We start from the raw sequence: 13,403 nt of genomic DNA, 5'->3' as shown, positions 1-13,403 counted from the left end.
GCAGCTCCATCAGCCAGTTCCTCCTCCTGCCCTTTGCAGACACACGGGAGCTGCAGCTCCTGCACTTCTGGCTCTTCCTGGGCATCTACCTGGCTGCTCTCCTGGGCAATGGCCTCATCATCATCACCATAGCCTGTGACCACCACCTCCACACACCCATGTACTTCTTCCTCCCCAACATCTCTGCTACTGACCTTGGCTGCATCTCCAGCACTGTTCCCAAATCCATGGCCAATTCCTTGTGGGACTCCAGGGCCATTTCCTACACAGGATGTCTGGCTCAACTCTTTTTTTGTATTTTTGCTCTCCACAGAGTACTTTCTCCTCACTGTCATGGCCTATGACCGCTACGTTGCCATCTGCCACCCCCTGCACTATGGGACCCTCCTGGGCAGCAGAGCTTGTGTCCACATGGCAGCAGCTGCCTGGGCCAGTGAGTTTCTTTATTTTGTGCTGCACACAGCCAATACATTTTCACTCCCCCTCTGCCATGGCAATACTCTTGACCAGTTCTTCTGTGAAATTCCTCAGATCCTCAAGCTCTCCTGCTCAGATGCCCTCAGATGCTCTCTCAGCACAAAGCAGACCTCCAAAAAGGCACCTGCCAAAAGTCTTCCTTAATCCAGAGAGTCAATCTGTGGGTGTTCCCTAAGAATTCACAAGTTTTTCCTCACATAAATGTTCCCTAAATTATTACTGTGCCTTTTACTCCTTGGACAGGTCTCTGTGCCAACAGAAACCAGATGTCCAACAGCAGCTCCATCAGCCAGTTCCTCCTCCTGCCCTTTGCAGACACACAGGAGCTGCAGCTCCTGCACTTCTGTCTCTTCCTGAGCATCTACCTGGCTGCCCTCCTGGGGAACGGCCTCATCATCATCACCATAGCCTGTGACCACCACCTCCACACCCCCATGTACTTCTTCCTCCTCAACCTCTCAGTTCTTGACCTTGGTTGCATCTCTACCACTGTTCCCAAATCCATGGCCAATTCCTTGTGGGACACCAGGGCCATTTCCTACACAGGATGTCTGGCTCAAATCTTTTTCTTTTTATTTTTGATCACAGCAGAGTTCTGCCTTCTCACAGTCATGGCCTATGACCGCTACGTTGCCATCTGCCACCCCCTGCACTACGGGACCCTCCTGGGCAGCAGAGCTTGTGTCCACATGGCAGCAGCTGCCTGGGCCAGTGGGTTTCTCTATTCTGTGTTGCACACAGCCAATACATTTTCACTGCCCCTCTGCAAGGGCAATGTCATTGACCAGTTCTTCTGTGAAATCCCCCAGATCCTCAAGCTCTCCTGCTCAGATGCCTTCCTCAGGGAAACTGGACTCATTCTGGTCAGCTTTTGTTCTGGTTTTGCTTGTTTTGTGTTCATTGTGGTGTCTTATGTGCAGATCTTCAGGGCTGTGCTGAGGATCCCCTCGCAGCAGGGACAGCACAAAGCCTTTTCCACCTGCCTCCCTCACCTGGCCGTGGTCTCCCTGTTTCTCAGCACTGCCATGTTTGCCAATCTGAAGCCCCTCTCCATCTCCTCCCTATTTCTGGACCTGGTATTGGCATTCCTTTACTCGGTGGTTCCACCAGCAGTGAACCCCCTCATCTACAGCATGAGGAACCAGGAGCTCAAGGATGCCATGTGGAAACTGCTGACTGGAGGGTTCTAAGCAGCAATTAACTGCTCATCTTCTTCTGCATATCACTGGCCATGGAACTCAATTTAGGACCAGCCCGTGTTCAATACTTGTTTTAGTTGTTGGGATTTTTTTTTCTTTCTTGTTTGTCAAAGCTATATTAACATGGGACATGTTTATCTTATTCCTAATTAAGTTTCTCCAGGTCTCATGTGATCCAGACACTTTGTAATGACCAGCTCTGCTCCCTTTCCATCATACCTGCCTGAAAGGTACACAAAGTTTTCTTTTATTTTCTCCTGACATTTACAATAATTTTACAAGCACATTTTCACCAGCTGAATCACTTGAGAGCTTCTCTGAATTGGCAATGTTTTCCCACCATGACAGAATGTGAATTTCCTGCAAATGTATCATAGAATCTATTAGGTTGGAGGAGACCTTTATGATCTTTGAGTCCAACTACACCTAACCCTGCCCACTTGTATGGGGCTCTGATTTGAGACCATGTCCTCAAGCACAACATCTACACACCTTTGAAATGTGAAATGAACAAGACAGAATTACTTTGTGATTAGTATTTACACTGTGATGTGTCTCTGGGAAGGTCTCAGTGGTGGTCGGTTGTGTGTGGTTATTTGGTCATCAGGCGACAAACTGCCCTGTGAGTCACCCATTGTGCATATTTCAATCTAAGTGCTGTTGTTATTTCCCCCTCCGCTCTCTGTCCCAGTACACTCTTCTTAAGTGAACCCATAAAGGTTGCCTTTTGTCTTCCCATTCTTCTCCCCATCCCTGTGTACCGTGGATGTCACAGTGGACAGGCTGCCTCTGTACCGCGTGTGTCATAACAGACAGCCTACCTCTGTACCAGGGGTGTCATAACAGACAGCGTGACTCTGTACCGGGGGTGTCACATGGACAGCCTGGTTCGCTGCCACTGGTTTCGTAATGGACAGCCTGCCTCTGTACAGGGTGTGTCTAGCACCACTTGCCTCGGTACCGGGGTGCTGTAAAGGACAGCCTGCCTCTGTATCATGGGTTTCTTGCACCCTGTGTGTCTGTACAGGGTGTGTGGTAACGGACAGCCTACCTCGATACTGGGGGTGTTGTAACGGACAGCGTGACTCCATAACGGTGGTGTCTTGCACCCAGTGCCTCTGTACCACGTGTGTCATAACGGACAGCCTGCCTCTGTACCAGGGGTGTCATAATGGACAATCTGCATCTGTCTGGGTCATCTCGCACACTGTGCCTCTCTACCAGGGTGCTCTAAAGGACAACCTGCCTCTATACTGGGGGTGACTTGCACCACAATTCTCTATAAGGGGTGTGTGGGAATTTAAAGCCTTCTTCTGAACTGGGTGTGTCTTAATGTACAACCTGCCTCTCTACCAGGGATGTTATAATGGACAGCCTCCCCAGCTACTGTGGATTTCACAATGAACAGCCTGCCTCTGTACTGGGGGTGTCATAATGGACAGCCTGCCTCTATACTGGGGGTGTCTTGCACCGTGTGTGTCTCTACAGGGTGTCACAATGGACAGCTGTCCTCTGTACCAGAAGTGTGGTATTGGACAGCCTGCCTCTGTATCGGGTGTGTCATAACGGACAGCCTACCTGTGGAAGAAGTGTGTCTTGAACCCCGCAGCCATGTACATGAGATGCCAGAATAGGAAGCCTTCCTCTGTCATAATGGACAACCTCCCTGTGTGCCATGGATGTCACAATGAACAACCTGCCTCTGTACCGGGGATGTCACAATGGACAGCCTCCCTGTGTACCTAGACAGCAAGGCTGGTGATGCTCGTGCCAGCCCATTGTCAAAGAACCCAATGTTCTGCTTCTCACCCCATGCTCAGAGCCAGGGATTAATTTCCTGACTCTTCTCATTCCATCCTTCCTTATTGCCTATAGATAGGAATGATGGAGGAAAACACTACCTGTACCCCAGATCCTTGCACCATGTGTCCCAGGGCCCTTAAACCCTTTTTCTCCCCTTTCTCCAGCCCCTTCATGGCCTCTGCTGAGCAGCCCCGTCCCCCCACCCAGCACAGCTCCTCTCCTCACCACGCTCTGGCTTTGCTGCAGTTTGTCACCAGCAGTGACTTCACCTTGAACCACAACATCCTCCATCCATCCCGCAGCACATCACCGCCCAACCACTCGGGTGGATGAACCTCAAACCCAGACAAACCAGGGAGCACGTCAGCAAAATTAAAAGGCTGAGGAAATTAAAACATTAAGTGAGAAGAACAAAGACTTCACACACGAGCTGGAAGACGAATTGAGCCCAAGGGAGAAAACAGCTCAGGGACCTAGAAGGGAGTGAAAGATCATAGAATCATAGACTCACAGACTGGTCTGGGTTTGAAGGGACCCCATGGATCATAGAGTTCCAACCCCCTACTACAGGTGGGCCACCAACCTCCAGGCATGGAGCTACACAAGGTTGCCCAGGGCCCCATCCAACCTGGCTTTGACCACCACCAGGAATGAGGCATCCATCAGCTCGCTGGGCAGCCTGTTCCAGCCCCTCACCACTCTCTCTGTAAAAAACTTCCCTGTAATATCTAATTTAAACCTTCCTTCCTTTAGCTTTACCCCCAAAGTGGGTATGCTCTCTTTTCTGGCCAATGTACCTGTCAAATCCCTTCTTGTTGTTTTGAACATCCCTTGCCTTGGCTTTCCTGATGGCAGCTCTGCAATCCCCAACAGCATCCCTGTATTCTTTCCAGGCAACACACCCTTGTTTCCAGAGATTGTATTTGCCTTTCTTTTCCCTCAGTTTGACCAGCAGGTCCTTGCCCAGCCATGCTGGCCTCCTGCCCCTCCTGCCCAGTTTCTTATTCAGAGGGACAGAGAGCCCTTGAGCTGTCAGAAAGGCATCCTTAAAGAGTAGCCAGCTGTCCTCAATATTTCGGTCTCTAAGGACCACATCCCAGGAGATCTTGGCCAACAAGTCCTTAAACAGCCTAAAGTTTGCTCTCCTAAAGTTCAGGGTCCTGATCCCACTCTTTGCCAACCCCACATTCCTTGAGAACCAAACTCACCCAGGGCATGGTCGCTGCAGCCCAGGCTGTCTCCAGCCTTAACGTCTTTAGTGATGTCCCCCACGTTGGTGAGCACCAGGTCCAGCAGCGCATTGCCTCTGGTCGGTCTGTCCAGTACCTGAACCAGAATCATTAAGCCACAATGATTCTTCCTGTTTGCACACTCCATTCTACTCAATCCCCAACAAACCAGGAGGAGCATCAGCCTGAGCTGCCTCAGTACCAGCCCTATTCTCATCGCTGCTTCTCCACAAACCTGAACAACGTGCAATGACCCTCCAGCCACTTTCTCAACTCCTGTTCTGAACTCCAGTGGCAGCCTATTGATCCTAACATGAATCGGTAGCCAACCAGTACAACACCCATTTACCCCAACTAGCCAAATAGCATCACTCACTTACTTTACCATCCTTCTAATCCTCTTCCCAACCATTGGGGCATTAGAAAACAAAATCCTAAACCACTAAAAAGACTCCAACAGTTTATTAAAAACATTGGCCTTGGAAACAAAAACCTGAAGATTATACCCCTTCTTAGAGTGACTGCTCAGAAAAAAAGGACTTGAACCTTTATCTCCAACTCCCAAAGCTGGCATTTATATTAAAACTATTCTCTGAAACCCCCTAAACTGCCTGAATTGTCCCTCGAGCCAACAAGCTGGAGCCAACAAGCTGGAGCACAAGCTCCAACACCACAAAGTCAACAACAAGCTCCACCCAGCAATCCAAAACATACCCACACCCCATGAACACAACATCGCCACCCCACTAACGTCTAACCCAACAAAAAGAACACCCACACTATCAACGGTAACCACCCCAAACTTCCAACACTCCACAGAACCACCAACAAACCACCCAAGAGGAAGCACCAAAACAAATCCCACTATATAACCCATAACCCGTCAGTCTCCTCCCTTAATCCCTCAGGTTAAGGATCAGCCACCAAAGACACAGAATACAAAAAAACCACCAACATCCCACCCAAATAAACCATAAACAACACTAGGGACACAAAAGGGAACCCCAAACTCAGCAACCACCCACATCCTACAACAGACGCTCGTATTAAGCCAACTACCCCATAGTATGGAGAAGGATTTGATGTAACCACCAACCCTTGCAAAACAAAACACAGCCCTAAAAACACGTCAAATAAATCATATCTTCTCACTGAGCATTTCTCCAAGATCTGTGGCTCAAAAAGACACCCCTGTATGCTTCAACTAGAGGAACTAGGCACTCATTTTACTGTAGCTTGGTTTTTTCCTTTTTTTTTTAAACTCAAATTCTTCAGACCTAAGGCCCCCCCTACCCCTGCCATGAGCACAGAATCGTCCTGTGTGCATAATAGTCATGCCCTAATTACATTACAATTCATGTATTAGGACAATATATGCATGTTCTAGCCCATCATATGTATAAGCTCCAACTACTATCTATGTACATCCTACTTTAAAGTAATTCTGAGTTAATCAAATAAGGAGAGGGAAACACTCTTTGTACTAAAGACACAGAAACCCGACTTTTACACAACTCCAACCAAGAATACGGATATTCCCACCCACAACAAATCCATGGTCCAGGCCAAGACATTCATGGTCCTGGACTAAACATGCCACCAATTCTCAACATGCCGCTATCTTCAGACCAGGTTATTTATTAATCATTCACCTCACGAGAGATCAGCAACCCAGTGTTAGAAACACCTTACACGCCCAGCTTCAGAGCCATTCTTTCCCCTGCACCCCTAGCACAACTTGCTCTTTTCTGCCTCTGGTTCCTGTATCAGGGCCATAACCCAATTAATCCTCAGACCTTGCTCTTTACGAATACATTCAAGCTATGTGAGTGTATCTCACCCTTGACCGAGTCACTGGCTGATTTCAGCGCTGCTGGTTCCCGTTGCTGGGTTTCTTCCACGGGCCCCCCAGGTGGCTGCAAGGGGAGATTACTATTGGTTTACGTGAGCATCAATGGCCCTTGTCCCATTTCTCACCTTCTAGAACATCTGAATGAGACAGTGTAAGTATCTGGGGAAGGCAGATCCTGACCCTCACCTGTGTCTCAGGGCTCTTCCTTGGGATGTGGGGATGCAACACAAGGGGAAGGACAGGCGTATCAGACATGATGCCATCACCTGGGGTGCGTGCAAGGAGTCAGCCATGCTCCATGGCCATGATGATAATGGGTCTTCCCCGAAGCCTCTGTGGCAGGGCCAGCAGCAACAGCCAAGTGGGCAGAGACCTCATTTCTATCAGGCCCTTTCAGCCTGGCTGGCACTCTTGTCCATCTGCACCACAGCCCATCCCACACTACCCCACGGCTGTGCATGTTCCCCCGCAGGCTGCAGGCACCCAATGACCTTCTCCACATTGTCTGCACCCCACCATGTCCCTGCCTGTACTGCTGTCTCTCCGTCCTCACCAGCTGTTCCCACAAACACAAAGCCACCAGCTCATCCACGCTTCCTCCCTGTGACTTCCTGCACCACAGCACTACCCTCAGAAGGACATTTCTTTATCCTCATGTCCACTCTGATCTTCAAAGCCGCAGTTTCACATGGATTTCCTTCCTTATGTTCTTTCCACGTACCAAAAAGGCTTCTCTCAGCCACCGTTCCCCAGGATAAAGAAGCCTTTGTCTCTCAGCCTCTCCACACACGATCCCTAACCATATCTTGGCAGACTTTCTCTGACCACATGACAGTTCCTCCTCATTCCTCCAGACTGGGGAGCCCCACACTGGGACTGACTGCTCCAGAAAGGGCTTTAATGGTGCTGAGTCCAAATGGACAATAGGTGTCATTGTCTGCATTGCCACAGTCCTCCCAGTGCAGCCCAATGTGCTCATGGCCAGATTCCTGTTCAGCACCTCTGACTGCTATGGCAGCCCCTGCATTGCCCAAGTTCTTCTCCTGGTAGCCGGTTCTCCACCTGTCATGTCTGAGCTGCCTTGATGTGTGGGTGTTGTACTGGCACCTTTTGTCATGGTTTCACCCCAACAAGAGCCGAGCACCACGCAGCCAGTCTCTCTCTAAGAGGGGGTGTGTGTAGGGGGAGATTGGGGGAGTGGGGGAGGGAAAAGGAAACCAAAAAACTCTAAACCTCACGGGCTGGGATACAGACAGTTTACTGGGACAGCAGAGAGAGAAACAACAACAACAATAGGACTTTGTAGCAAAATACACACAACTGGAGATCCACAATGTAGTTTCTGACCGAACCCCACAGCTCTGGCCACACAGCTCACAGCCATCCCGAAAACACGTGTGTCCTGGAGCTGAGTTCTCCTGCCCCCACCAGACTCCCTTTATGCTGATCATGGGGTAATTTGAATAGAATACACTTCTTGGGCAGTTTGGGTCACCTGTCCTGGCTGTGTCCCCTCCCAGCTCCCTGGGTGCCCCCCGCCATCTCATTAGTAGTGGAGTATGAACAACAGAAAAGGCTTTGATTGTTTGGACACAACTAAAGCCTCCCTGTTATCAGCACTGCTCTCATCCTGACACCCACACGTGGCTTTACGCGGGCTGCTAGAAAGAAAATCAACTGTTTCCTCCCAAAACCAGGCCACCTTTGTGCACCACAACAGTGGGTTTACTCCATACAGTATAGATAATCCCCTTGGTCAGTTATGGTCAGCTGGGCCTGTTCTGTCCCCTTCCAGGCACTTGTGCACTCCCAGTTGACTCATTTCTGGAGCAGAATTAGAAAAAGCCCTTGATGCTGTGCCAGCCCTGCTCAGCAAGGAACAAACACCTTTATTTAGAATTTTTTGATTACAAATCCAAAGCACAGAACTATGGGGGCCGCCAACATGAGAATTAATTCCAGTCCAGAGAAAATATGGTCAGGAGGAGGAGATCTGTTCTGGTTGGAAATCTTCTTGATGTTCTTGTTCATCAAATCCCAGAGTTTTTCAAAGTCTCTTTGAAGGGAAGCTCCATTTCACTAATGGTTCACATGTGCTTGCAGATGGCTCACTAACTTACAAAAGGACAGCAATAGGTGCTATAGAACCTGGGACTCTATTGCTGGTTGTTCAGCACGTTCAAGAGTGGATGATGGTAGAGACCGAAAATGACATTGTCAGGACTGTTCCCATGGCTAGGAATGCCCTGAGCCCCAAGGTTAATGGGGCTGTTAGTGGGATACCTGAGGAGGTCTCAGGCCAAAACCTTTTTCCCCCCTCGCACCTTTTGCCATGGAGCTGGTGCTGGACATTGAGCAGTATTGAAGGTGGACACTGTTAAAGCTGGAAAATTATGTTGGGCAGAGTTACATCCACTCCCATGGCTACAAAAGCCCTGACTCCCATGTTCCTGGGGCTGCTAGTGGGATACCAGGGGATATGTAAGGCCATGAACATCTTTCATCCCTCACACCTTTTGTTTGGGATGTATTGCTGTGCATTTAGCAGGTTCAGAGGTGGACGCTGGTATAGCCAGAAATGACATCAGGCAATGTTAGGACCCTCCTTTTGTCTCTGAACACTCTGAGCCCTAAGGTACTGGGGCTGCCAGTGGTCTACCTAGGCAGGATTCATTCTGGAAACATCTTTCATCCCTCACACTTTTGTTAGGGATCTCTTGCTGTTCGTTTAGCAGTTTGAAGGTGTATGCTGGTAGAGCCCCAAAATGACATCAGGTAGTTTTAAGACAGTTTCATGTCTAAGGAAATCCTTGAGCCCTGAGGTTACTGGGGCTTCTAGTGGGATACCCAGGCAGGTTGAAGGTCAGAAACATCTTTCACACCTCAAACTTTTTCTTTGAGAGTTATAGGTGGACTTTTAACTTTTTCTAAGGTGGATGCTGGCATTGCTGGAAAAAGACATCAGGCAAATTTCATACCATTGTATTGTCTATGAAAGCCCTGTGTCCCACAGTTACTGGGTTGCTACTGGAATACGTGGGGAGTTTTCTGGCCAAGAAGATTTTTATCCCCTCACACATTATGTTTGAGGCTGCAGCTTTACATTTATCATGTTCAAAGTTGGATGCTGGGAAAGCCCATAAATGCCCACAGGCACTGTTAGGACTGTTCCCTTGGAAAGGAAAGCCCTGATCCCTAAGGTTACTTGGGCTGCTAGTGGGCTACCTAGATAGGTTTCAGGCCAGGAACATCTTTCAGCACTCAAACCTTTTGCTTTGCAGCCCTACCTGCACATTTAGCACTTCCTGAGGTGGACACTGGTTGAGCCTGAAAATGCTAACAGGAGCTTTTAGGATCACTCCATTGTGTAAGAATCACAGAATCACAGAGCCACAGTATGGCCAGTGCTGAACTCTTTCAAGGAGTTCTCTGTCCTTCTTGAACTGAGAAGCCCAGAACTGGACACAACATTCCAGGCGCGGTCTCACCTGGGAAAGGAGGAGAAAGGCTTCTCTTGACCTACTGAACACACCCCTTCAAATACACCCCAGGATGCCATTGACCTTCTGAGTCATGAGGGCACATTGCTGGCTCATGTTCATCCTGCAGCATATGAAGGGGGTCACCGTTCAGAGGATATTCTCTCCAAACCAACTTTTGTTCAGATACATAGAAAGGTCACTTAACAACACACAACTTCTGTGAGAACCATTAATTAGACATCTGAAAGATGGGACATTTTCAAATGCTCCGAACCTCAAAGCACACACTGGAGAGCTGAGCAGCATCTGAATGACCAAAGAGCAAGAGGAGGTGGAAGCCTGCTGAGCAAAGTGAAGTACATACATGTATCCAGGCTACTGAGAAGACAAAACAACAACCAAAACCCTACTAATAATGTGAGTTCCATGGCCAGTAATGTCAGTAATATGCTGAAGATGAGCAGTTCATTGATACTTAGAAACATCCACTCTTGAGTTGACACAAGGCATCCTTGAGCTCCTGGTTCCTCATGCTGTAGATGAGGGGGTTCACTACTGGTGGAAACACTGAGTAAAGAAATGCCGCTACCAGGTCCAGAAAGAGCGAGGAGATGGAGGGAGGCTTCAGGTAGTTGAACATGGCAGTGCTGACAAACAGGGAGACCACGGCCAGGTGAGGGAGGCAGGTGGAAAAGGCTTTGTGCCGTCCCTGCTGCGAGGGGATCCTCAGCACAGCCCTGAAGATCTGCACATAGGACACCACAATGAACACAAAACACACAAAATGTAAACAGACACTGACCACAATGAGTCCAATCTCCCTGAGGTAGGCCTCTGAGCAGGAGAGCTTGAGGATCTGGGGGATTTCACAGAAGAACTGGTCAATGACATTGCCCTTGCAGAGGGGCAGTGAAAATGTGTTGGCTGTGTGCAGCACAGCATGGAGAAACCCACTGGCCCAGGCAGCTGCTGCCATGTAGACACAAGCTCTGCTGCCCAGGAGGGTCCCATAGTGCAGGGGGTGGCAGATGGCAACGTAGCGGTCATAGGCCATGATAGTGAGAATATAGTAGTCTGTGAAGATCAAAAAGAAAAAGAAAAATATTTGAGCCACACATCCTGTGTAGGAAATGGCCCTGGTGTCCCACAAGGAATTGGCCATGGATTTGGGAACTGTGGTGGAGATGTAGACAAGGTCAACAATAGAGAGGTTGAGGAGGAAGAAGTACATGGGGGTGTGGAGGTGGTGGTCACAGGCTATGGTGATGATGATGAGGCCATTGCCCAGGAGAGCAGCCAGGTAGATGCCCAGGAAGAGGCCAAAGTGCAAGAGCTGCAGCTCCCGAGTGTCTGCAAAGGCCAGGAGGAGGAACTGGCTGATGGAGCTGCTGTTGGACATCTGCTTTCTGTGAGCATAGACACCAGTCCAAGGAGGAAAAGGCAGTGAGAAGTTAAGGAACTTCCTTAAAGAAAAGGTCTTCCAATTCTTAGGGAATACACTCAGATTCACTCTCTGTATTCAGGAACATTTTTGTCAGGTCCCTTTTGGGAGGTCTGCTCTGTGCTTGCTTGAGGATGCCACTGCTGGGAGGAGGGTTGGCTGTGGGCTCTGGAGAACTCAGTCCTGCCTTGCAGCAGTAAGGAAATAGAAGGATGTTGTTATCTCTGACTAAATCCCCTATGGATAGGAATGAAATTTTCAGCACTGTCACCCAAGGGCAGAGCAGAGCTTTGGAGCTTGGGTTTTCTCCTAACAGTAGCTGGGGAGTGTTTCTCCTGTCAGAACTCCCTGACATTGCTGCTGCAGTGCCAGAGAAACCTTCCCCTGAGGGCAGAGTGGGGAGAGCTGCTCTGTCCATCAGCCCTGCTCTCAGTTGCCCTGTGGGGGGGCTCTGTGATCACACCCTGCTGTTCCCTGTAGAAGAAACTGGACCCCACAGAGAGCTGAGGAATCCAGTCTTGCAGGGCAGAGCTCCAAAGCTCTCCTGCAGTCTCATCCTACCCAAGGAGCATCTCAGCTCCCCACTCCCCACTCACAGGGCTCATTGCAGCTGCCCACACACAGACGATGAGCGACACTGCCACGGGGGGAGAAAGGCAGCAAGGACAGGAGTGGAAACAGGGAGAAATGCTCCAGCCCAGGCTGGAAGGACAGGGACAGACAGACAGGCACTCAGGGGTTTCTCCTCGCCATGGGTTGGGCTGCCAGTGAGAAGGCTCAGCCTGAAACCCTGGAACTCTGGGGACAGAGTCTGTGCTGGGTGGCAGAAACCAGGGGGTCACTGTGGGAAAGTGTCTGCACTGTGGGGGATGTCAGGGAGGTACCAAATCCCCACTGCCAGGGCATTTCTGGGAGCAGCCCCTTCTCGCTCCCTGCCAATGTCTCTGCTGCCTGGAACTGTCCCTGAAGCTGCTGCTCTTTGCCCATGTCACCTCCAGCTTTGTGCTCACAGATCTCATCCAACCTGCCCTACGCTCAGCTCTGCTCTGCAGACCCCTCCTGGCATCAGGGCACTGCCCCAGGGAACCTCTGTGTGTGCAGGGTTCCTGAAATACCCTGACAAGTCCTAATGACCAATGAGTTTGCACTGCCTGCTGCAAAGTTATCAGGAAAAGCTCAGCTCCCACTTCCCACACAGTCCGCAAAAGCAGAAAATTCAAAGCAAAGTCTCTTTACCTGGAGTGTAAAATGCATCCTTGGTGTTCTTAAAAAGTCCCTGGGAAGTTCCCAGGGATCAGCTAGAGGTGGGAGCAAACCTGGCCCATGCAGCACACTTTGACAGCAGAAGGACCCTACACTGTCCTTCCATGGGTCACACTTGCCACCCACAGCTTCTGGCTGTGGTGCTGATGGAAGCCCAACAGTCAGGCTGAGTGCTGACCCTGGCAGCAGCAGAGTCCCTGCCCCAGGACACAGTCCCTGGGGTGCAGGGACCCTGCTCACAAGAACAGCCCTGGGCACCCCTGCGTGCACACACTTCTTCACACCTCTTCAACCCCTGCTCTGTCCCTCTGATGGGGCAGAAGTGCATCCCTTCCAGGCAGCACTTTCTGGTCCTATAGAGAACCTGTCCTCCTGACAGACCCCACACACTGCCCCATGTCCCAGCTTTAGCAGATCCCTGCAGGAACAGAACCTGCATTGCCCTGCACCCACAGACATACCAGGGAGAGTGCTGTGGAGATTTCTCCTCCAGTGAGCTCTCAGCATCCATCAACTCTCTCAGCCTCACAGGTCTCTGCTCAGTGCCTACAGGCAGTGTCCCCAGTGCTGTGCACTTGGCAGAAGAGCTGCTCCTGGGCAGAACTGTCTCTTGACAGGGCTTCCAGGTTGCCATGAGCTCCCACTGTCCCAGGAGCC

The 13,403-nt window shown here is 50.1% G+C and overlaps 2 protein-coding genes across 2 annotated transcripts; one reads left to right on the top strand and one right to left on the bottom strand.

The window, feature by feature from the left end:
- Positions 1–776: 776 nt before the first annotated feature.
- LOC311202412 (olfactory receptor 14A16-like) lies at positions 777–1,667 on the top strand (the record flags this gene model as incomplete). The annotated part of the gene is made up of 1 exon (XM_084277001.1): positions 777–1,667. Exon 1 carries the CDS (start codon positions 912–914, stop codon positions 1,665–1,667), a length of 756 nt encoding a protein of 251 aa, XP_084133127.1. The 5' UTR covers positions 777–911.
- An 8,850-nt stretch (positions 1,668–10,517) lies between these two features.
- LOC311202411 (olfactory receptor 14A16-like) lies at positions 10,518–11,441 on the bottom strand (the record flags this gene model as incomplete). Its single annotated transcript, XM_084277000.1, has 1 exon — positions 10,518–11,441. The coding sequence occupies one exon, from the start codon at positions 11,439–11,441 to the stop codon at positions 10,518–10,520; it is 924 nt and encodes a 307-aa protein (XP_084133126.1).
- Between the last annotated feature and the right edge of the window lie 1,962 nt (positions 11,442–13,403).

The sequence above is a fragment of the Gallinula chloropus genome (genome assembly GCF_964237585.1).
Source record: "Gallinula chloropus genome assembly, chromosome: 30".
NCBI lineage: Eukaryota > Metazoa > Chordata > Aves > Gruiformes > Rallidae > Gallinula > Gallinula chloropus.
Note: the sequence above shows the minus strand (reverse complement) of the source record. Positions and strands in the feature narration are given on the sequence as shown.